The sequence below is a fragment of the Tympanuchus pallidicinctus genome, unplaced genomic scaffold (assembly GCF_026119805.1).
Source record: "Tympanuchus pallidicinctus isolate F22 unplaced genomic scaffold, pur_lepc_1.0 scaffold12, whole genome shotgun sequence".
NCBI lineage: Eukaryota > Metazoa > Chordata > Aves > Galliformes > Phasianidae > Tympanuchus > Tympanuchus pallidicinctus.
In genome coordinates, this window is record NW_026294637.1 from 14,193,635 (window position 1) to 14,219,776 (window position 26,142).

Sequence of the window (26,142 nt, forward strand, 5' to 3'; positions counted from 1 at the left end):
GGATCTCTTTGTGGGCTCCATGGTCAGCGTGCGGGTGGATTAAGCACATTTGGACTAACTTTATCAGAACTGTTTGGAGAGCTCTGTAACGTGTCCAAAAGAGATTCATACAGTCAAAATGTATGATCAGTGTAAATGTCACTTCTTGTCTGTGAGCAGGAGTTGTGACAGAGCAGCTGTCTTGCTTTGGGAGTTTGTTTTTATGATTCTTTCAGACATTTCAGCAGGAAAATCTCTGGTGTTGATTTGGTTTCTGTGTACAATTCCATTGCAATAGCAGCCTGGCATCTTTCTCAGAACTTGCCCCATAAATAATTTCATCAAAAAAATCTGGTGTTGTCTGAGCAGGAGGTTTATGCATTTCTGAATATTAGTTATGTAACGATTCAGAAAATTTTCTTTCCTTGCAGTTGAAAGTTCAGGAGTAAATTAACCCAAGGGGAAAAATATTAATTTGGAAATTACAGCAATTCATCAAAAATGAAAGTGTTTGGAAACTGAATGAGAAATTATAAAATCTCTTTCTTTTTTTAATTTGCACATTTTATTCCTGTGACTTTTGTCTCTCCAGCCTCTTACAAATGTGAATAGGGATGTTTTATTCCAGTTGTGAAGCAGTGTAGGCCCCATGGTTCCCCCACCAAACAAGTATATTCAGCCTGGGTATTTTGTACTTGGAATTTTGTATTTCAAGTGTTAGCATGGCCCACTCTGTGCAACCTCTCTTTGTGGTAATGCGTACCTGTAAAGGCACACAGCTGTCCTCTTCATTTGTAAAAGCATTTATGTACATACCGAAGCCATGAATTCCAAGTTTAAAAAGAGAAACCCACAAATATATAGGAATCTTAGTGGTTACAGGGAAAATCATTGAACTGTTGTTGTCCGCAGCCTTGGGCAATGCAAAAAAGATGTGTATGGATATATGTGTGCACGCATGTTTCAGTGGCCTCTTATGCCTGCAGCTGAGAAAAAGAAGAAATGTAAACCTGCAAAAGAAGATTTTGCTTTTTAGGTGCACGGATTTGCTGAAACACAGCACTCGTTTTCCTAATGTGGTGTCAGACTGACTACAGACTATTTTGCATTTAAAATATTGACCTTTTGAAACTTATATTTAGTTAATTGTTAACCCCATTTACATTTACTCATTAACAACTTTCAACAATTTTCAAATATAAGGAGCTTACTCAAAATACTTCAATTGCAAGCTCCTCTTAGAACTTTATTTAGATGACCAAGGTGATGAACAGCCTTGAAAACTATAGTTTTAATTACCTCTGCAGCTGTAATAGGTCCTTTCCATTTTGTTATTTCTCACCCTTATTCTTTGATAGAAGAGCTGAAGTGCCATTAGTGCTTAAACTGGAAAAGGTCAAAAGCCGAATTCTGCCAGGCTGCCTTTGATTTAACCAACAGACAGCAACATGTATCACAGGACACAATTTTTACCTTGAACTAAGAGTGGAAAATATCCCTTTTAGTTTTTCAAAAGTTAAATATGTTTCTTTGCATTTTTTCTGACGTTTCTTACATCCATGCAGAAAATGTACAGAAGACTCAATCTGCAAGCAGTGGTGGATTTAGTGGGAGCTACATTCCAGTATCTTTTGTTGTCTTATTTTGGTACTGCCTGTTGGAATACCAAAGGTTGGATTGAGAACCCTGTGATATCACCCTTGCTCATTTTTTACTTGTATATTAACAGTGCGATATAAAATAAAGCAATCTATTCTTTGTCTGATATGGATCTCTTTCTGTTTGGCAGGGTAACTCCATCTTCCGAAAATCCCAATGGTGCTACCTGTAGTGTAAGTCAGGGAAAACCTTCTTTAAGAAGAATAAAAGGGAGAATACACAGAAGCAAAAGCCTCGATAGCATTGATTTCTGTGAATTCACTGTAAGTACCTTATCTTTTACATTCATTCCATCTGAAGTTACGAGAATCTTGCTAATAAAGGAGTCATTCCTCTTGCATTTGGTTTATGTCATTGTTAGAATTGGAAAAGGTGCTGTTCTTAATAATGTTAAGAGTTAGGGTTCCATGCTGGCAAATGTAACAAAAATTGTATTGCTTACATCATTATTGATACATACCTACATTTTCGTTCTTGAGTAGACGTTAGTTCTGTATCTTGATTTCAGATTTTGATATTGCCTCATGCATAAAGAGATGCACGAATTAACTGGAAATTGAGTAAATATGAAAAATGAATTATGTTTTCAACATCTATTTTCAGACTTAGAATGTGGAAGTTGTATCCACATTAAAATATATGTATTTTTAGGCAATCTTCAGAAGCATTTTTATTATATGCAGCTGTAGTAGAGTACTGGAGAAAAATCAATGCATATAAATTGTGTGTGTTCTTAGAGTACTTAAAGTTAATATATCTGATAGATACTTTACTTAAGTAGTATTGGTGTATACTTGTTTGCTTCTCTGATTACAGTTACTTACATTTGTTCTATGGTTTAAGAAAATTTATAATGGTTTTGAGGAACTAGTATAGCTTGTACTTTAGAGATTTAATAGAATTCAGAGAAAAAATATGCAATAGAGACATGTACAACTTTTAATTAAGGAAGTGTTTACATTGAAAAGAATATGTGAATGGAAATGGAGTGTGGGGATAGATTTCCCACCATTTATACTGGTCAGAAAAGGTTAGAATTATTTCTAAAAAGCCATGGTATGTTTTCAGAAGTCCTTTACTGCAAAAGCAGTATAAGCTGCACCTCTGGAAGGACTGGTGGAAATTTGATCAAAACAAATTACATTACTCTGACAAACTAATATGATACAGCTATCAAATACTAACATAATGGTTAAGAATATGTTGAGTTATAAACCCACTGTTAAATGTGAGAACAAAAGATGTAATTAGGAAATATGTGCTGTCTTTATGATAACGTATAGATCAATAGAAATTGCATTGTCTGGTACTACATGATAATAGAAATAACATCATTATAATGTTCAGATGTAATTTCGTGAAACAGTTAAAACTAAAAAACATAACAAACTCAGTTTGTGGAGCATTCTTTGTTTGTTTTGTTAAAGATGATGCCAATAGCATCAATGATATTTTTTTCTCAGGACTGCTTTGCTTCTAATTAGGATGTCTTGTCAAGCTATCTTTGGAACAAAGAGCTTGTTTGCTGTGTAAGGAAACAATGAAACTGGTAGCAAGGATTTGTGATAGAATGTTTTCTGTGGTGTCCAGCTACTTCTAGGATGCAAAGTCAAGTCTCGTAACTGATTTAAAGTTAGTTTTGGAGTCTGTGCAAACTGTTGTCACAGAAGCGATGTTGGTGTAATGGTTACCTTACTGAAGGGTAAAAATTCTCTTTGGGAATGAGATTGCTGAAACAATAATTTTAGCATGTGCTATATGGGTCTTTGTCTGTGTGGTCCTATTAAGGAGTTTTATCTAAATCTCTACTCTTGGGGCTTTCAAAAGAAAAAGCGATCATAGCCAACGGTAAAAAGAATATCCTGTGTGCCATAGAACTTTTGCAAGGAGATTTGAGACACATAGTAACAGCCCATGCCTGAGCATGAAATGTGCCAATATACAGAGTATGTACATCTATCCACATGAAACTCAACTATTAATAGCAAAGCGTTGAAAATTAGGATCATGAAAAGAGGACCACTATTTATTCTGAGGCTGTGTGTGTTAAAGGGTGATGACACTATAAAATAGCTAAGCAGAGAAACAGAGTTGTACAAATGGATTTTCTTGCTGCTGCTACAAAATTAAGCTACAATCACACTAAAATATTTCTTACTATTGTTTAATAGTACTTTTATTGTTTTAAAATTGTGATTAAAAATAGATCTGAAGAAATAATCGAGGGAGTCAATATGAATAAATCTTTCCAAAGTGCTATAATACTATTCATGTTATGCATCTTTTTCTGGTAGGAAGGCTCGTGCACTGGCAGAAGGAATAAAATAGAAAATAAAACATGTAGCAGAAGTGAGAAATTATTTTACACAGTGAAGGAAAGAGCTTTTTATACATTCCCATTGGAACTGCTCAGTGTGGTAGTGTTGTTTTCATGCAGAACAGAGATGAAATGTTTCATATTGAGAGGATGATTTCTGTGCTGACAAACTCAAAATAACTGGAGGAGCCAATGAAGTGCTAGCTTTCTTCATCATATAATGCAATTAAGATCTATTAATAATTCTGACTGTTAGAGAATTTCATGTCTATCTGCATCCCAAATTGTTTTGTTTTTTTTTTTTTGTAAACCTTTTGTTCCTTACCTCTAAGCTAATGCATGTTGAATACAAATCCCCAGCAGGGGGACCTAAAAAAAAAAAAAAAAGTTGCATGTTGCATTTTCTCCTAGTGCTAAAAGATGTGCCCCTAGTGGGAAAGGTCTGGATTGCCGTGCAATATGTACATATGAAAATGCAGTAGGTGAAAACACTGTACCACTTTCTGTGACTTCAGCTGTGGTGGAGCACAAGCTGTGGGAGAAGTGTTAAGCTGGGAGGCTCATTGAAAAACATGTTTATTCTTTGCAAGAGAAAGGTTAGCCAGAGAAGAGCCTACTGCATGTGTGAGGTTCCAGCTGAGACCAAATTATGACTTGGACAGAATACCACAGCCTTCTCCTGAGGGCTGTCTGGGACAGGGAGTGCTGCCCTGCTCCTTGTTCACCTCGTGAAGCCTATGATGTTCGCAGTTTGTTGGTCCTGTGGCTATTACTGTGGGTGACATACCTAAAAGAGTTGGAGGGGTCTTTGCCTGTGTAAATTGCTGTAATGGCAGGTCAGCCTAAAAGGAACTTACTGTGAGCCTCAGGTATCTGTGAGAGGCTGCCAGGGCATGCCCCTGTTACTGTGCAGCAGCTGCCTGGTGTATCAGCATCTTTAACATCATGTTAGGGGGTATAAATTCTTTGTTACTACAAGTGGTGGGAGTCTGCAGGATTGCTGACAAAAGATCTGGGATATGTTTCTGTTGATACCTCTGCTGTCTGAAGTGGGTGGTACTGGGGTTTGTAAGTCATGACTCCCATTACCATTTTGCTAAGAAAGTGAGCAGGAAGATAAAGCAGAGAGACAGCGATAAGCCACAGAGTGACAGGACAGCAGCTCCTTTAATGTCTTTCATCCTTTTTCTTTTCTTTATCCTCTCAAGGTCCAATTAGGGTCTGGTTCCCACTAAGTAAAGCTGTTTCATTGTTTTTCAGTTCCCCTTTAAGGAGTACAACCATGCAATGCTTTCCCACTTTTTAGTCTCTGAAATACTCAGTTTTATTGCAATATAACAAAAATGTGTATTTCTGTAATATTGGTAAATGGTTATCTGCAAGAAACGTTGTGTAACTCCTTTTGCACGCTGCAGAAAGCTGTGAACTGGAGAAGGAAAAGGATTATAAGTTCTCAGAGAGATCTGAAATAAGTCTTCCCTTGTAGAATGAGCTGGTCATACTAGTGGTCATTACATCCATTTTTAAATGCTTACAGTGCTGAAACAAGCTCTGGGCTTGTGCAAGCCACCCTCTGCAGCAGTAGCAGTTCTGAGTCCAATTTGTCAGCAGGGATGTTGTTGTGCTCGGCGCTGTGCCGACACACCCGATATTCCCTGTCAGGGACCTCTGGACCCGTAACACCAGATGGTGAGGTGTGACTGGGCTCTGCCTTTTTGGCTTCTTCTCGGCCACCATGTGGGAGCGTGGTGGGACCACCATGGGGCTGTGAGCAGCCTGGGGTCCCTGTGTCAGCCCCGAGGTGTCTGAACGAGACTGATGGCTGCTGGCATTACAGGTTTTGTGCGTGACTCACGGTGTTGCACACACTGACTGCCCCCACGGTGTGCAGACACCGAGAAACTGTTCCCTCCTGCCCCTGTGAGACAGTGGGGATGTTCTGTGGGAATGATGACCAGGAGGATTGCTGGGTGCAAGTGTAGGGACCTCAATGGAGATGGAATATCTGAGATGTGCTTTCTTGTTTTTAATGCTGTAACATTTTGATCAGATTTGAGAAATTTACCAAAATTATCAACTTAAGAGCTTTGTGCGTTTGAAGGAATACATCCATAACGTTTTCCTACTAAAATCAATCCTCGTGGAAGGAGCTCTTATTGGAAATCAAAGCACTGCAGATATTTTCAATACGAATAAGCCCAGCTCTGCGTATTTTTTGAAGGCAGCTGATGCCAGCGGCTCAGTAAGCATGCACACAGCAAGGTGTTGTAAGCAGGCAGATCCATTTCTGGTGTGCTTCCACTTGCACTGAGGTGGAATTCCAATGAAGAATTCTGTGAAATGCTGTGGAAGAGCTGGGTCCTGCTGTCATTTTACCATTCTTTTCTTGCACTGCTTTGTCTCATCAGGTATTGGTGATAAAGTGGGATTGGCTCCAGTCCTTTGTGCTGGCACTTCAGAAGTCAGTGGATGTCAGTGGAAAAACACAAAAGTAACACGGTGGGGTGGGAGGTTACTCAAAAGAAGAGAAGAGAGAGGCGACTAAGCACAAAGGGCAGGCTGAATAAAACAGTGTGGAATGTAGGAGGAAATTGAAGAGGCAACAAAGGAGGAGATCATCAGAAAATGAGAAGTAGCCACACATGAGTGCCTTTTTTAGGCAGGGAATGCACGTGTTCACCCATCACATTAGTTTGCTGTTACACACTGAGGGAGCATGGTACCTTATGGGCCTTCCTGCCCACAGAGGAGCTGTGTATTTCCCTCATGCCCACCGTTGTCAGCAGGGCCAACCTCGTGCTCAGAGGGGCTGTGTGCCCAGCGCTGTGCGGGCACTGTGTGCTCAGAGGGGCTGTGCTGCCATGTGGGCACGGTGTTCTGCTGCTGCTGTGAGAGGTTTCGCTTCCTTGTGTTTTGTAATGACGTTTTAAGGCTGTTTAGGGGCTTCAGACATTAGCTTGCGTGGATGTTTATGATGACATCCTTATTTCACTTCCCAAGACTCTTTGGTAGATTTTTAAAGCGTACGGCATGCTGAAGAATTTGTTCATTCTTGGAAATGTCCTTACTGAGAAATTGTCATTGTGATTAGCCCCATTCCCCAGTGAGAAAATCCGGTGATTAGAACAGGACTCTGTACTGCATCGCTCTGTTAGTTCATAGGGTGAGTATATTGCTGAGTAAAGCAATCTGATCTGTACTGAAATCATGGTTTTGTTGCAATTTCTATTTTATATCATTGAATTCAAACTCCTCGTCATTTGGAGTCATCAAGTAAATTGCTTCTGAGGTGGTAAAAGATATTCTCTAATTTAATTTGAAATAAAATGGTTATATTTTTATACTTCCATTCGTCTTGATTTTATGGCTAGACCTTCCAGTGTGAACATGTATCTGTAAAAGTAGTGCAAGGCTAACTGAAGAATAATGAAGATTGTATGTACGTGAGTTATTTCTTAGGATGGAGATGTAAGAACACTGACATTCTTTAAAAAGTCCTGCAGGTATTTTAGCCTTGTTTGTAGATGTGGAAGGAGGAATTCATTAGCACAGCTGGAGTCTTGTAGATGCCCTTAATTTGTTCCTGTTCAGAGAACTGTGTGGTTGTTCTGCAGCTGTTTGCGAGGATTAAATCCTCTGTTGTACAAGACAAATCTCATGCAAAAGTGACTCATTTATTAGGTTATTAATTTCATCTGTTAATGGATACAAGAACACAATACCGGCTTACAGAGTAGAGACAGTTTTAGGCATATTGCTTTACATAAGATGGCTTAAATGATATATAAAAACAGAAAATTTGTTGCATTTGACCAATTAGCACATTTTACAGTTAATGAGATTAATGTACTTTATGTTTCTCTTTTGTATTTCACTGGTAATGTAGAAAAAAGTGAGGAAAAATCTCCATATAATTTTTAGCATAGGTAGTGAATAGTTTCAAATACAGATGATTTTTTAACTAATTTTGGTTGGTGCAACCTTTGTAATACTGCACTATCTAAAAGAGAAAATGCTGCAGGCTTTTGATCCAATATTACGATTTCTGTAGGAAGAAGGGGTTTGTTTTCATCACCGTTTATTTCTCTCATCTTGTTCTCTTTTCAAACAGAAATCCAAAGTTTTATACAACAAGTATTCTAAACGTTGAGGCAAATTAGTAAGTCTTAAACACCATGCTAGGTGAAACGTATGCAGCCTTTTGAGTAAGGACATAAACTGTAAGGATGAGTAATTTAATTTGCTAGGTTTTAAATTGTGATTGATCTTGATTTATGTTTCTGAATCGATTCAGATTGTTTTATGTCTCTGAATAAATTCAGCACTCCAGTGTAAGTCTGCCAAAGATATTAACTTCATAATAGTCATTATACTAGTGACTGGATTTACATTTATATTTAATTAAAAATATATTTTAGAGTAAGTATATTTTTTAGGTTATTATTTCTTCTGAGGATGTCACCATGAAATGCAGTAGACTGAGCTGAATTGAAATTGGCATCTGTTAAAGCAATACCTCGCTGATTATTTCAGTACCATCATAATTTGACAACTGTGACTTGTCAGGTCTCTCCTTTCCTTAGCAAATGTCAAAAGATATCCAGGCCATCATGTAGTTTAAGTTATATAATATCAGGCCCCTGACATGCAGCAGTAAGGGATGCTGGTGTCCCATATCCCTTCAATCTCAGTATCTCGGTACGTGCGCCGTAACGTTCCAACCTGCTGAGGCCGCAGGCAGAGGGAAGGTCCAAAGCCTTGTCCTTCAACTGGTGCAGGGCTCCAAGGTAGCACAAGGGGGACAGTGAGTGGCCATTTTCTCTGGTTTAAAGTGCTTCTGAAAGCATGCATTAGTGTCTTCATTTCTGCACTGAATTTTGTATACATCCACATGAAGATCAACTTTGTCTTATAGTCATTTTGTAGGATGACTCAGGGAAAAGAATAACTTTCGTATGAGCTTCTTTAAGTAGCTGCTAATCTAATTTTCTGGAATCCAAAGTTTCTTCATCTTTGTTGTGATACAGACTGGATACCTTAGCATTTTGTTAACTGTTATATATTTATGTAGTAAAAAGTTGTTTCTATCCAAAAGAATTCTGTGTGAGTGGATTTCTACTGTTTTTGAGTTCAAGTGCATTTATCTTTCATGCCAGAAATTCTTCACTGATTTATTTCAACAGTGGAAGTTAACGTTCTGTTGCTCAATCTATTTTTCTGTTATTGATAGGGTTATTTGTTTGACCTTTCTCCATTATTGTGTTTGAAGAGAGGCAGACTTGTTTATAAATATGAGGAAACAAAGACAGTAATGATTTCTGTTGCAGGCTCTCAGTGCTTAAAAATAGCAAATAATAGAAATGTCAGAATGAATGGCTTTTTGAAGATTTCACCAGAATGTATAAGCTTAAAATTGTAGTGGCATGTTTGATTTAACATTTTAGTAGTGTTTTCTTTTGTTTTCCCTTGGTTTCGATTGTTTTGTTTGTGTGTGTGTTTTTTGACAACTTAGTTGGCCTTACTGGAGTCATTCCCTCTTGGAAATAAGAATTTTTGAGCAATTAATTCTAGTGGTCTTACAATCTATTTTTCATTTTAAAATGAACCTATATGAGTTGTTTTTATTTGTAAGAGGTGCTTCGAATTTTCTGTCATGAAATACATGTTTAAATGTAGGCACTGTTGGCCAGTCTGTTAAGGTGCAATAACATCTCGGGAATAACAAAAGTCCTATAGTGCAGGTACTGTCAGCCTCAAAATACAGTGTTTGTGGCTTTCAAGATCTTGAAATACAACACTTGGCCTCATTGAAAGGTCTTTGAAATCTTTCTTTTTTAGGTAGAGACAGAAGAAATATTAATCAAAGTATTAGATAACCATGACTGAGATGCTCCAGCCATTCGCTGCCAGAATGCTCTCACAGTGGATGTTTCCCAGCACTAAGCTGTATTTTGTTCAAGCTTTGAAGAAGGACTTTTTAGATCTACAGGGAGATGAGAAGGTAGTGCAAGTTCCTAAGCAGCAGCAGAATATCTCTTAAACGCAGCCATGCTCAAGGTTATCTGCTACTATCTAGCTACTGTCATACATCTGTCTATATAAACCTCGTAGAAGCAGACACATGCACTGTACATGTCTAATGCAGCTGCATGCTCACTGCATTCAATATATACTGGTTGGGCCCACTTTAGTGTTGCACTGGTTAGGCTCGCTTTCTGTCAGCATGCCCTCTATGTACATTTCAGAGCTTTGTTGACTAAACTCTGCCATCAAATCATTCAGGCTCTGCTGGTAGCAGGCACTTCCAAGCAGAGGCCCTGACCCTATGTGGGCAGACCTTCAGCAGCAGCTGAGAAATGTCTTCGTCACCCTGCCAAGGGCTGCTCTGTCCAATTTTTTTTTTAATTGTCTCGAAGTCCCAGTGGGTGCTCAGGAACGTGTCATTTATCACTCAAATAAATTGCATTTTTAAACATTCCTCATCATTCCACACTGTCCAGCCCTCTTCTAATCTTTGTCATCCAAATGGCTGACAAGTGTGCCTAGGCAGGGGACAAAGGAATTTGCCTTTAGCAGATGGTTTATTTTGGGAGGATATACAAGTGCTAATGTAGAAAGAACTGGCAGAATGCTTCTCGGCAGTCAGAAAAGATTTTGATGTATGTGCTATAGCATAAGGTTTTGCTGCAGTTTCTGGAAAACTAAAAATAAAGGAAATGTTGCTAGAACAATGAAATAGAATTCCATGTGTTGAAAGTTGAAGACAAAATACATTCCATCCAATGCTGAAGTCTCTGACTTGAGTGCAGAATGAAATAAAAAAGACTGATTGTAAGCACCTTGGAATTCAGACTGCATGAATTTGCAAAAATTTCTTAGCAAACTTCTAGGAGAAAATGTTTTTCTGGCCCAAACACTTTTTATATTTTTTTAAAATTTTCAAGTCTGAGGCTGTGAATGCAAACCAAATTGTTTATACTCTGTGCTTAGGGTAAAAAAGAGTTAGAATGCATTAATGGACCAGGGCAGTTGGCGTGGGCTGCCTCATCAGACCTGCAGCAACAAAGCCACTTCTTATTTGCAGAGGTTCTGGTTGCTTTTGGCACAGATGTCCTCTTTGCCCTCTGGCACAGTTCTACTCAATTTTTCAAAGAATTATTGGGTGTTTGTTGCCCATCTATATCTAAGAAGAGCAGCTTGCTTCTCCCACAGGTATAATATGCCTTTGCTGATAGCTCTGCAGTATTCCACGAGGATGTGCACAGGACTGGATAACCTCTAAAGAGCAGCTGCCTTTGGATATTTGGCACTGTTATTAGCAATATACTATTGGGATCACAGGCTTCTGTAATAAATTTAGCAATCTTGGCTGTGCTATCATTATACTTATCTAGCACCCCTCAGAGCTAGAGAATTTGAGAAGCGCGTCTCCTGTTCTCACCGTGATGAATGCCACTGCATCAGTAAGAAGCAAATATTTCGTATTTTTATGAAGATTTGACATTTAGCTTATGGTGTCTACTGACTTCCTCCAGCTGTCATTCGTTGCCCTTGAGGACCATCCAGGAGACTTGTACTAGAAGTTTGTTCATGACAAAGAAAAGGGAAAATTGGAGCTGCTCTGATATCCAGCAATCAGAGAATGCTTTCTCTGGGCTTGCTCTGAAGGGAAGTTAATAAAGACAGTACTCAAGGTTGAGGGATGTGCTTTCCAGTGAAATGTTCTGCAGGGAAAGGAAATGAAAACTGTCAAGCTCCAGTGAGGTGAGCAGCACACAGCAGAACAAATACGAGCAGAACTGGTCTCCCCCCCCTTTAGGCAAGCCACCGTGTCTTATTCTTTGACCAAATGGTGGTGAACTGCTCTACATCAGAGTGCCTGAAGTGCCCAGGCAGTGCTTCAGCTGCACTTACTTTCAGGTGTGATTTTTCTATGTGGACAGTAAAACAGTGCTTTGTGCAATAATGGTTCATTTACTCTAACAAAATAGGGATGTGATCTCCCAAATTAACAATCCCTCAACAGAGGCATGAAAGCAGTTTATAAGTGGATGTGCATTCTGTGTTTTTTTTATTCTTAAATGTGCAATCCCTGTGAGACTTGGTTGGCCAAATTAACCTAGTTCAGCTTTGCTGACACATTACCTGAGAAGTACATGGCTTTTTCTTTCTCTATCCAGAAAGTAATGGTGGGTTATATCTATATAATGGTGGGCTTTTCTATATTGCCATTAAAGATCTTTCTAGTAACTGCACACAGTCTTTATGCTTTTTGGCTGCAGTTTTGGACAATATAGCAAAACAGCTTTGCATGTCTGGATGGTTCCTACTGGATCAAGAGCTTGAGCAAAAGCTATAGCAATTCTGAGATGCAGTCATCTAGAGGTGACCAGCCATCCTTTTTCTGTTTCATAGGAATTCTGCTGTGTGCTCACAGGCAGGCAAGAATGAGTTCAGACAGATGCTGAGAAACAAAATGCATTAATCCAAAACTTTTACAGCCAGTACTTTGTAATCTTGTATTTGTATTGTTAATCTCCTCTGGAGTATCTATTTTTTTTTTTTTTTTTTTTTTGGCCCAGAATGGCTGCTGGATTCTGTGAGGGAATCTTGGGTCTCTGAGTCCAAAAAGAAATACAATTTGGAGGTATCAACACAGGCATATTTTAGAATGAGTGCAAAACCAGGAAGATAAAAGATGAGTCAGGAGGATTTACTGGACTTCATCCCAAGCACCTAAAATTCCCTGACAGGAGTTTCATTTCTCTTCTGCCACTGCAAACTTTTCCATTTGAGATAGAGCTCAGAAGAGCACCTGGGCTCTATGGAGCGCTCACAAAGTGGCAATTCACAATTTGCCCTGTTTTACATATTCTGCTGATACGTATTATCTTTTGAACATGTTGTGCAGTGACATGGGCCACAGAATCGCACTGTGCAAGGTAACAGTGAAGCAGTACAAGTAGCAGGAGTCATTCTTACAAACTTGGTTCTGGTGGTAGACTGGGATTTTCCGCATGGAGGCTGTGGTTTTTCTAGACCACACCTTTAGAAGGAGCTACTGGGACTAAAACACTGTGCATGTTGGAGACCAGACATTGGGTATCCTTCAGAAGATCATACTAGCTTCAGGGTGTCCAGAAAGATCTTCAGTTATGTTTTGTCCCTTGATGAGGGTTTCCTTACTGATTGCAGTGGCTGTCATGTTCAGATTTACACATTGTTGTCTTCTATTTATTGTTTTAATCTTCAACTTTTGTGGCTTTTATCATTTGTGTTACAGTAGTATTTTGAGCATCCTGTTATCATTAGAGTTCCACTTTACCAGATCTTGTATTGACGTGGAAGAAGATTCAGTTCTCTAAGCATCAGATATGTTAAAATGTGTTAAATAAGGACACTGCAGGTACTTCAGTTAAAATTAGTAAAGGAGAGATGACTTATCACCATAGTGATAGTTTTGATTCCCTTGATTTCATCTGCCTGTAATGCACTGCATGTAAGCATTTGCTTTTCTACCTCCTGACTTTTGTACAAATATTCTGATATATTAAGTATTCAGCAATGTAAGCTGTATTGGTCCTGCAGTTGCTTTTCACCTCAGCATGTAGTTACTGTGGTGTTAAAGAGCTAAAGGCCACCCATGCTGCCTTGCTGTGGCTGGTCTAATTTAGAGTGCATGCTCAGTACCCTGTCAATGGTGAAAGTCATGCATGAGGATATTAGAATGGAGCTAATGAAAATGAGGGATGTGGGGAAGCAGAATGGCAGCATAAGATGAACTTGCTGGCAAACCAGAATAAGCAGAAAAGGTGTGGGACTGAACAAAACAAACATGCTGTAGGGGAGCACAAGGGAGGCAACTCAATTAGCACATTTTCACCCAAAGGACATAGTTTAAAGTGTTTGTTTAAAGGCCATGTGTATCTAGCAGAAATATCATCGAGGAAACACCTTGACTGAAATAGAGTACATTTCACAGGAAGGGAATTGAGAGTAATAGCTTTTTAAAATAAAAAATGTTTTCTTTTTGAAAAAAAAAGGGTAACAATTCAGAGACTATTACTTGTCAACATTTTGGTTGTGTTTCATAATGAGTTGAGAAGAGAACATTTTATTTTGGGATCATCATGGGAATCCTAAGCCTCAGACAAACACTGTGTTCCCTTGTAATGGCGCAGAGAAAGCAGACAAATTTCAGCACAACATCTGAGAACATAATTGGCCACAGCTTAAATGCAGCTCTCCTTGTTTTCTTGGGTGAATAGAGATATTCTCAGGTAGTTCCTTGCCGATGAGGAAGATGACCAAGAGATGAATGAGACCCATTAATGTGTTGCTTTTATGCTTCCTGACTAGTGAATGAGCCTGATTTTGCTGATGCTTTAGGGTGCTGCTTAAATAAAGATGATAATTGCATTTCAAGACTACCCCCAGAGATGCTCAACATTAGTAAGAGTTATTAGTTATTTTAGCAACTATTATTATTAGATATTCTTCAGGGAATAAAAAGCCAACAAAGGAATCATAGCTATAGCAAAAAAGGCCTCGGGGCATTCCTCTATGAAGAGGTGCTAAGGAACACCAAATGATACTGAGGTACGTGATGGAATTTTATCCAAGTTTGCCTGGTATTGAACAAAATGTACTGTATAAACTGTCTTGTAGGTTAAAGGAATTACAGTGTGGAACAGTAAGAAAGACAGTCTTGGGAAAAAGAATAGATGTAATCTAAAGAATGCAGTGAATGCGAGCCTGTGTGATAAAGAGAGTAGGAGAAGAAAGTATCAGAGACAGAGAGAAATGAAATTAATGCACTGGTGGAAGTCTGTTTGCCTCTTAGTAAAGAGATGCCATTAACCTTATCAGGGATAGTGGTTATTTTTAGGACCCCTTTAGCCCTAGTGTACAAAGAAGAGCATAATCGTATAAAATCGCTGCAGTTGATTTGTCGTAGCATTTTCTCATAAAGAATATGATCTAAGCCTTTAAAACTAAATGATCTCAGAAGGATAGCTCTTTTGCCAGCACCCAGATGTAGCACATACACAGCTCAGAGGTAATTTCAAATAATTATGGATGCCTTTTCCCTCTGAATCAAATGATTTGATTTTAGTGAGGGTTACAGTTTGAATTTGACAGCAAGTAGGAAAAGAGTCAACATTTCTCACTGAACTGTCTAAAATAAACAAGAGAATTGTTTTTCAGGATCAATCAAGAATTACAGCAGACATCTTCAGAGGAAGAAGGATTTTCTTCCCCAGTTCAGGACCATTTATAAAAGTTGTTCCTCTTCCTACAATGTTTTCACACCTGATGTAGACTACGTGCTGTGTGACCTTAATGGAGTATCAGAATCATCGGCTGTTTTAGGCTGGAAGGTCCCTGCAGAGGTCACGTAGTCCATGCTTTCTGCTCAGAACAGTGGCAGCCTGAACCAGGGCTCTCAGAGACTTTCCTGCTCCTTTCTGAGAATCTCTGAGAGTGGAGGCTCCACGGCACTCTAGGCAGCTTCTTTCTGTGATTGACCAGCCTTCCCGCAAACATTTTTTTCCTTATATCTGATTAGAACTTTCTGGGCTGTGATTTGTGTCACTGTGTACCCCCAAGAAGTCTGGCACCGTGCTTCCAGGTAGCTGAAGAACTCCAGTTAGCCTCTTTTATTCAAACCTCGTTTGCTCACCATGCCCTAATATGTTGTGCTTGCTCCCATCCCCTAGTCAATGCTTGCCCTCTGTTGCATTTGCTAAGCTTTCTCCTGCACTAATCAGCCCATGACTGCACACAGTACACACAGTCATCATCTTCAACATGCCCTGGGTTTTCACCTTATCTCTGAGTTAAGTGCTTCAAACTGAATGAGGAAGGATCAAGTGCAAGGTTTTATTTCAGTGTGATGACTTGGAAGTCTTCCATGGCAACTGTTGTACAGAGTATGTAACAGTAACAGTGTGGAAGATCTTAAAAAATAAGATACAGACCTTGAAATTAAATTGTTAAATAACTGAGATACAGCTCTTCCTGCAAATTCATTAGTTTTTTCCTAACCGTATTCAACAGGAAAAATGGTCTTTGTCTTATGTCATACCTAAATATGATGAAGTTCAAACTGTATGTATGGAGGGTGGAATGAAGAAGAATCTGTGAAACTAACAAACCCTTCCTCTTGGTTATCACCAGGCACTGACGTGGTCAGTTTGGAAGAACACCAGCAGGGTGCACAGTTGGGCTGTGCAGTGGTTGGTGTTGCTATTTACTGTAGTTTCAGTCCAACTGTTTCAGTGTACGTGCTCTGTGTTCAAGTTCTGCTTCTCAAGGAAGATTTTCATTGATCTGCTCCCTCTTAACTGTGGGAACAGCTTTCAGTTTGGTTATAGTCAATGCCAAAAGCTGAAATTAGAAAGGATGTAAAAATTAATCTTGAAAAAGCCTGGAAGAACCAGAAGCAACCAGACCCCATGCCTTCTAAGTCTCTTATGAGTCACGATTTTGATAGATTGAACTTGGCAGCAGTCATGGTATTTTGGGTGTATCTGTGGAAGCCCACAATGGTGGGCTTCTTCATCTTTTATATTCAGTAATTCCATACAAATTTAAATCTTTTAAATTGTTTGTGTTCTTTTGAGAACTTTTCAGGAGTAAGAGTTGGATCTGAGTTATTTGAAAAGTATTATTAAATAGATTACATAAAGTACATGTGATCTATTTTGCCATTTTTCTATCCTTTAATCAGGGGCAGAAGGCCTGGCAGCTGAGCCAGAAGCACGGAGCTGGCAGGGGCTGTGCCTCCTATAGAAGAGGGAAAGGAATTTGGAGACGGTACTGAGAGGCAGGGGCACGGGGAAAGAAAGCCAGAAGAGGGGAGAGGGGCCAAGCAGCGGGGAGCTGGGCTGCTGGCAGCACTGACCAGAGCAGCCTGTACCTGTCCTGCACAGCTGGTGGCAGCCTGCCTGCAGCCGCAGTGCCTGCCCTTGTCCTGTCCTCAGGGAGGGCTGGGTTGTGCCCCAGCCTCTACATGCAGAATGGTCAGTGTTTGGTGTTAGGGTGAATCACCTGCAATGCTTGGCAGGGCCCAATGACCTGGACCCCAGTAAATGGTGCTGTTATTCAATTAGAGTAAGTTACCGGAATTAAAGGTCTGACAAAGATTGAGGGAAACTACACTGGCACTCGGAGGCTAGACAGCCATCTGAGCCTGCTTTCTGTTGTTTGATCGAACTAATTAACATGTATTTGAATATGAAGTGAGTTAATCTTTAAAGAAAATATTTAGCAGTTATACGGTAATATTGTCTGACATAAAAAATGCTTTATATAATCAGATTAAGTCAATTAAATCCCTCCTGAGAGTCATTTTTTAGAATCTTAGAGTTCAGGCTGTTCAAGATTTAAGGTATTATCAAAGATAACGTAGTATTAGATCTCTGTCAACTGCTTCCAGAGTTGTGAAGCTTTTCTCCAAAAACTGGGCAGTGAAGTTTAGTTAGCGGTAAAGCTGTTGGAATGTTGGCAGGGCATTACCAGAAGTAATATTGCTGCAGTCATTTCAAGTCAGGAAACAGAAGGTGATCTGCCCTGGGCCAGCTCCTGCAGAATTCGAACGTAATGCACAGTTTTATCCTTTTTGATGCCTTTTAAAATATACTCTACAAATGTGGTAGATTAATTCTCAGTGACTCATTCCTTAATGGCCCATAAGGGTAGTTTCTATAACTTTCTCACATTTTGCATAGCTATGTTTGCTTTCTGTGATTTTAAGTTCTTACAGTTAATCAATTTATGAATTCACAAATCAGGAAAATACTGCTGCATTGAAACTAAACGCTCTTGACTTTGTTTTTCTACCATTTTGGATATTTGAGAATTTGCTCATCAGAAGGAAATCCTGTGTTTGCTGTTTGGAGATCCACCACCAGCTTCCTGTCCTGCCAGGGGTCACTGCCAGCGCAGTCAGTCAGGGCCCTCTCCAGTAGGTCACAGACATACCACATCCGTCTGTACGCTCACAGCCCCCCGTCACAGGCAGCTGAGACATACCCAGTAACTCTACAGCAATGCTGCATGAGGGTTTATATGCTGGACTACACTTTCTTGTTTCTTTTTTCCTTCCATCCTTCCTGTCTTCCTTCCTTCTTTTTTTTTTTTTTTTAAACTTTCCACATTCTCAGACTAATCTGGTTACTCTTTTAGTGACAAGAAAAAGTGAATATCATTTGACAATTCCATCACTGTGCAGCCTTGACAACTGGAATCAAATTAGGTTAGCCAGCTTTTCACAATAGGGTGCAGGCTCAATTTAAACGTGATGTACATGAAATTGCTAAGCCAGTTTGAATGCAGTGAAGAAATGAAGATTTAAGCAGGAAAAGCAGCTAGGAGAATTGATGAGACAAGCTGTATTTTATCTGAGACCACTTTACAAACATATCTTCCTTGCAAAAGAGGTCAATATCAAGTATGCCATACAGACTTCAGAAATAGAGCTGAGTGCTGAATCCTATTAATAAGGTTTTTCAGAGGATGTTTTTAATGCAGACAATACCTGTATGCATGGGTAGAAATGTATTCTATCAGAAATCTACTCACAGAAAAGAAGTAGCATCTGAAAAATGAATGGAATTTGTCATGGGAAGCCTACTGGCATTTTCTTAATAAGGGCCACTTGCTTCTTCTCTCGTAGTGCTGCATTTTCTCCCATTCTCCAAATCTTACGCTAATTAGCCTCCTACCTGCCTTTTCTCAATGCCAATTCTCACTGTCTCACACCACGTTCAGTGCTTGAATCCCCTTCCTTCTGTCTTATGCTGGCTGAAATCCATCTCTCTGCATGCTAAATATGTTAATTAATTTTTTCATACACTGGACTGATACATAACATTTTTATCTAATCACACAGATTGGTGGTGCAGCTTCTTGCAGAATTCCTATACTTTCATGTACTTTATGTAAAACACAGCAAAGTTAACTTGAGGCCATTTCTCCAGATGTGTACCTCTCAGTCTTCCCTAGAAACCAAATGTATGAGTCTACCAGAACCACACCATGAAGCCGTCTGCTTACAATTGCATCTCTGCTTTCCTGTCCACTTTCAGTGCATTCGGAATTTTCTCTTAGTAAAGCAGGAATGTGCCTGTATATCAGATCAGGCCACAAACCAAAATTCTGCTGTCCTTTTCACAACTGTTGACAATGTTTGTGTGTTGTTGAGATGCAAATATCTCACTGCTGTTTGTGATTTCTCAAGTTTCTGTCCTGATAACCTCCTGTGGCAGGCAGTTTTATCATTTAATGACCTTTTTAAGAACTTGTTCTTTTTGTGAGTTTTTTTACTGTTTTCCAGCAAGTTCATATATTAGTTTGTCTCTCATAATCTGAGACAAAAAGATTCTCCTAGTTCTTGTACCCATTGTGAGAACACGCCATGTTGGTTTGCTGCAGCCTTTTTCTCAATAAGAGATTTTCCTATGCAAACTTGTGTCTTTCCTCTACAGCACCTCTGGTTCCTTTTTTAGAAAGAAATGACACATAGACTGTGCTTGAAGACACGTTACTGATTTGTGAGGAAATTACTGTGTTTTCAGTGTTATTTCCCATTCAGTTCCCTACTTATCTTAACATTGTGTTACTTTTTTTTGTTGTTGTTGTTTGGCAGATTGATTAAGTATTTCTGTTGAAATTTCTACAGTTAAATCAATGGCTTCAAAGTATATTTGGTTTGATACAGTGAATTTAGAACTCTCATTCTAAAAATACATGTAGTAATTTTCATTATTTGGCTTTTTTCTTTTTCTTTTTCATTAATTTTTACTTGTCTTTATGTTGCCTGTTCTGCTTGATTGTTTAGGATTTCTGAAGCTGTTTGTGGTATTTTTGGTCACAACTTCTGTCAGTTGTTTTATCTCATCTCCAGATATTTTTGAAATTTGCTACTCATTCCAAAGTAATAATCACAATGTTAAATAAAAGGAGATTTGGTCACAAGTACGGAGCAAAATTGGCCATTTATTGCTACTTTTCATGTTATAGTCTGATTTAAACTAATTTGATAACTTCATATTGATCCACAAAGTTGTGTCACCTTTAAACAGAGAGCAGTACTTACCAAGGTAACCAAAGCATTGTTATCCCACCTGAGTACAAGCAGATGCTTTTGTGAAAAGCACTTGTTTTACATCAAGTTTTAATTGTTTAGAGGCCTTTTATGTAGTATTTGATCAAGATGGTAAGAAATGACATATTGCAGTATTTTTTATTTTGGTATTACCCAACAAGTCTGCAACCCTGCAAGTGCACTTTGCAAACATCCGTGCACGGAGAACCACAGTGAGGCACCTTGCTGCACTGGAACAGTTCACCAGCTCAGTGGTTTTCATTCAGCTTTCCTATTGCTTACCTCCTTGCTACAATAGGAAGAAAACAGCAAAGAATAATATAAAGGCACGGCGAAGTAAAAGAAACCATTGACTGAATGGAAAACTTTTAGTTCAATTTTGTCAATGTCTGCTTTTAATCTTACTTTGCTATTTTTGTCTTTTTATTGTCTTTTAGTAAAGACTATTGACTGTTTAGTTAAGACCTCAATAGTGCTATCTTGATTCACTTTTAATAGCTTTTCTTTAAATCCATTGGTACTCTAAATGAGATTAGTATTTCTCATGTCCAGGAATTAGAAGGGAATCCTTAGAAATAGATTTTACAACTGAAATATCAGTATATTTCTTCCACTGATCAAAATCCATGTTTCTGACAATCACATCATTCTTTCATGTGAATGGAGGTGCCTTTTTTTTTTTTTGAGGAGATCTGGAATGTAAAATAAGCAGAGAATTAAGCTTCCATACATCCTTCCTTTTTCCTCATTTTCCTTTGGAGCTTTTTGGACTGTCAGGCATTTGCAAAAGAGCATGCAGAAGGGTAACTACAGGTAACTACGGATTTTCACATATTTCTGTGGATATCACACCTGCAGACACAACTCAGGCCCTCTTGAGGTGCAAAGCTGCCATTTGGTCACTGGTTTTGGCAGGCGGAATGTAATCTATCCACTGTGAAGTTTCTCTTACTGTGAGTAAGTCCGTAGGCTTTCTGGTGCTTTCATTTAGCTTGAAATCTTTGTCTGTTCCCCAAGTACCTTAGATATAATCATGAGCAATCAGAAGATGTTTAGTAATTGCTTTAAATGATTGGGTTAAAGAAAATCCTTGAAACAGCTTGAAGTTTTTAAGATTCACATTGTAGTTGTGCTGTTGGCTTTGCTCACACCAACCTTTTACAACGTGACAAGCAGCAGACAGAAGTACTGGGAAAAACAAGTGAATTTAGAAACAAAGCTGCTGACTTGCAGTTGCTGTTACCAGCAGGAAGGGTTTATCTCATTGCAATTCCCTTGAGGTCTAAGCCCTGCTCACATGCATACCTGAATATTTAAGTATATGGATAAACTACTTAAAAACCTTTTGAATCAACTTTTGTCTCACCTTAACTGGCTTTATTTCTATCTCTTGGCCTCTTTTGGGTTCCCATATTAAAACTGTAATTCTTTCATTTGTTCTTCTTTAGGAAAAACCACAAAATCTGCTAACACAAAAGAATTTTGTCAGTTGTATGAGTAAATCTTCTTTAATTGTCAAACTGTATTCCAGGTACATCATTCTTGGTGTCACTTCAAGGCTTAAGCTGACACTGTATGCTGGAATGCGTCAGCATGTTGCATAGCATGAGTCACAAAGAACTTGCACACTGTCTTTGAAAACACAATTTATACTGCATCTCTTATCTCAAAGCGTAAATCTCAGAATGTTTTATACAAAGTTTAATTGTCTAAAACTGTAAGTGAAAGAAAACCAGAGGCCTAGAACGAGGGATAAGGGTGATCTCTGCGGCAAATGAATTCAGAGAAACTTCAGAATATTCCCTGGAAATTTTTTAGCTTTCGTCTTTTATCTCTGTGGAATCTGAGATACGTCAAACACTCATCATTTCAGCAAATAGATATACTCACCTTGGAACTTGGGCCAAATCTACTGTCTCTGGATTGAGGGACTGTCTAGTGAAATTCATTTGACTAAATCTCTTTTTTGAAGAGTGGAAAATATGATCATTCAGTTTCAAACAGAGCCATACTTGGAATTAAGCATGTGCATAGCAGACTGATGCACAAAATGCAGTCATAAATTAATACCATCTCCTCTGAGTTGTTTTTTTTTTTCAGAAAAAAGTGTTTTCTTTCCCTGACATTGAATTTTGTTTGATGTTTAGGAGTATAAAGGTCTGTTTGATGTTCTGTAGAGAATAAAGATTGTGTAACATCATATTTTGATGGAAATCTAACAGCTACTTAGTGACTCTTTCTACACTGATGTATACAACCAAAATAGGTAACAATAACAATTTGTTATTCAAATCTATACAGTGCTTCCTGGACACAGCAGAGGTACCTTCCTGATATACTGAGAGAACTGCAAGGATTGAGAGCTTTGAGAAGCGTAGGATGGGAGCACAGCTGGGTTGGATGGTGACCATGCATCCCAAAAGGCCCTGGTGACTCACTGTCACAGCTGTCTCAGCACTCTCATTCCTTAGCAGCCGCTCTCCAGGACAGCCACACTGCTGACCCTGTGATGTATCAGAGCTGACTTGAGCTGCTTCAGAGCTATATGTAGCTCAAGAGCCACACGTTGGTCCCTCTGGCATAGATTGTTCAAGTTCGTTATGTCTTATGGTTGTTGAAATTGCTGTATGTGTGTTATCTCACTACATTATGCAGGTTTTACAAGGCAAGAAGCATATCCCTGTGATAGTCCCTGTGAAGGAATTCATGAGTATGAAGTATAGATACTTCACATTTTTCTGAGTATCTTTTCATGTGTCACTTGCATTCTACAATGAAACTTGTTTTCTAAAGTTCAACTCCAGTTCTCAATAGGCATTGAGCTTTTACTGATGCCCATTTGTTTCCAAACCAAATTTTAATTTGAAATTTAACTTTTATACTTCTGCTGTGTATAAGGTATTATACCCTTACTGGCTTTATTTGTATCACATTACATCTTTCTTCTTTCACTTTAACAGAAAAACAATGCAACACTTTTCATGACTTTAATAGTCCTTGTTCCTCCACTTACTGCTTTGATTACATTGCAGATTTTATCATAGACACAAGACACAAGCACTGACCACTTTCCTGATTATGAATGTCTTTTTTCCTACTGCCATCACAATTGCCTCATGTGCACTTTTTTGGTTGATGCTGATTCTTACTGACCTTAATCCCTCTTCTGAAGAGAAATGCCTGTCGAACCTTGTAATACTGTCAAAAAGCATGAAGTTCACAGAATCGTAGCCTAGTGATGGAAAAGTCCTGCTGGGTCATCTACTCCATCCCTCGTCAGTGCGAGATTCTCCACAGGGGCACTCAAGAAAGGACTGTTGTTCTTCAGCTAGAAACCCGAAGTTGTTCCATTGTCCACACAGTCATCCTGATGTAAAAAAACCTTATCCTTTGTTTGCTTAAATTCAGATCTAGAGAGCACTCAGGTAATAACTGAATGTAGATCCAAGGCATCTATGTGTGCCTGTGGCTGCATGTGTCATATGGCAGTGATATGTCAGATTCAAAAGGCATGAATTAATACTGGCAAAACAACAGCAGATATTACCAGTGTCTGAAGGGACACATGAGTGAGCAGCCTAGCATCCTATTCTGCACTGGCAATTCTTGCCAAGAAGCTGAATATCAGTGGCTATATTTACTAGTTTAATGGTATGGCAGCTGTCTTGTCAAGACTCTCAGTATTATCTTGTGAAACCGAATACTTCTTTCAGGTTACCTGGCCTGCAGAGGAATATGTAGAGCTGTTGGTCTTCTGATAAGAAATCATCCGTGACAATAGAAGGTCTTAAGTGAATGGATATGGACTGATATCACTGAACAGCTTTCTCGCTGACAGTAGACTGGAACAATAAAGATACTTCGCAGATTCTATTTAAAATAATGCAGTATATACCTATAAAGTAGAGAGAATCCCAGTAGGATTCGCAGCTCTTTTATATAGCCCTGGAGCGTTATGTCTCCTAGTCTGCTGTGGACCACAGTGAGTGGAAGCTGGGTTTTGGAGCTCTTAAATTTGAAGGGTTTTATATGTATATATAATAGTCTTATTTGAGCTACTAGCAGCAAATAGCTGCTAACTCCAATACAGAGTATGGAGTTTGGTGTGTTCTTTGGGGCTGCAAGGCACAGCCTGTCGGCCCTCTGTGGCACATTTCTGAACCACAGAGCCAGTATTCAGTATTTCCTTTTAAACTGTATGTTTTAACATATACTACCCAGTCTTGCTGCAAGTGAGGAGATGGGTGCATTGATTCACTAAGCTTGTAATTAATCCTTCAGATAACTGCTTTTTCAGTGTAGGAAAAAAGCTTTAAGGAGACATCTACTGCATATTTTTTTCTGTAGTGATTTGGTTTAAGTACTTAGCACAGTATAGAAAAACTAGTGCTTGAAAGGCTTTGAATTTATGATAGCATATGTGATAGGCCTTTTCCTCAATATTACTGTGTTGTTAGATGTTCTAAAACTGAAAACAAAAAGTTTATGTAGATAAAAGTTAGTTTAATTGTACCAAATGGCACACCAGTTAGACCAAAGAGATAAGCAGGCAGCTTTTAAGTACTTTTTTTCCTCAGAACATCTGAGAATACCATGCCTACCTTGCTTTGTATCGTCAAGCCAATCTTTGATGAGATCTTATTAAGTCTTTCAGGACTGAATTCTCTGACTTGCTGTAAAATTGCATATGGGGAAAAGTATCATTTCATGCAAAGGTAAGAGCAGAATTGGAGCTGAGGTGGTCTTGCAAAATATAAACTGCTATTTCATATGAAGTACTAAAATCTGCAGAGAATTTTCTTAAAATCGTAACTGTGTCCTTATCATCAACAGAAGAAAGAGTAGATGAAAAAATATGCTGCAATTTGGACACTGAACATCATTATTACAGAAAATTTTCTTTTTTTCTCCCAGCTATGATAGGAATTTGCTCTCCTTTTAAAAATGGTAAAAACGGATGGAGTTTTGAAACCTCAAATTCTTTATTATGGACTCTTTAAACTTTGAGAGCAAAGTAGCTATTTGAAACAAAAATGTTGTGTAATTTATGAAGTTAATAGAAAGTAAAACTTTTGACATTCCTTAAATTTTAATCCCTCTGTTATCCATGTGATTTCATGTGATCTTTCTGCGTCTTGAGAAACTGCTTCATTATATTGCATAACAGTTTGGCATATATCCATTTTGCTGTGCCTAATAAAAGCATACTTTTCCTGCAGGCTTAAGTTTGAGAATTTCCAAGATGGAGAAGGAGCTCCAGGCTTAAAATCCAGTTTTTAAATAATTGCTTTGTTAGAAGCCAAAGTTTTTACTGCAATTAAATTGCAATTAATAAGTACATTATCATAGAGTGGGGTTTTTTTGGTAGGGGCTGAACTTCACGAAAAGAAGCCTGCAAAATATTTAGAAGCTGTTTTCATTCTTAAAATAATGAATTGATGCCATTTTCATCTTCCTTTAGTATCAATACTTCTAATGTTGGTTTAATTATATTTTGTATGTTTCGATTGGTAACTTCAGTTCTGGTCAGGACTTTCCTAACTTTGCCAGTATGAGTGCCAGTAGAAGCAGATACCTGGTATTGTGACAGTTATATGCTGTCATAGGGTTACAGGTTTCCTTTTTACAGAAGAAGGGAATTGTTCATATTTTATTACCTAACCTCTATTTCACAGTTGTTGTTGTTGTTTTCTTTTCTTTTTTTCTTTTCTTTTTTTTCTTTTTTTCTCTTGCAGAGTTTAAATTTAGGACATGGCATTTCTGGGGGGAAAAAATCTATATTTAAGACATACAAAAAATCTGGGTCTATCAATTTCAATTCAAAATTTTCACATACAAAGAACTCCCAAAGAATATCAGAGCCTTTGTGGTTTCTCTCTGTAGGCTTGGAAGGCTGCACAGACTGACTGAGCATCTCTGCTGTGTGAGATACCTGAGCTCAGTGTCTAGGCTGAAAAGAAGCTGCAGATTCACTGCCCACAAATCACATGTGAAAGGCTGCACTGTGCTTTTCTCTGACTGTGGTGTCTGACAATATGTGTTGAAAATCATTTTCTTCTCTTAAATTGCATGCTTA

The 26,142-nt window shown here is 38.6% G+C and overlaps 1 protein-coding gene across 5 annotated transcripts in view; it reads left to right on the top strand.

Moving 5' to 3' along the window:
• TJP1 (tight junction protein 1) overlaps positions 1 to 26,142 on the top strand; it is a 159,085-nt gene that overhangs the window by 7,365 nt on the left and 125,578 nt on the right. For all 5 annotated transcript variants that reach the window (XM_052672278.1, XM_052672280.1, XM_052672279.1 and 2 more), the window contains exon 2: positions 1,769 to 1,901. In XM_052672278.1, the coding sequence (XP_052528238.1) occupies positions 1,769 to 1,901 (133 nt within the window). The remainder of the gene's footprint in view (positions 1 to 1,768; positions 1,902 to 26,142) is intronic.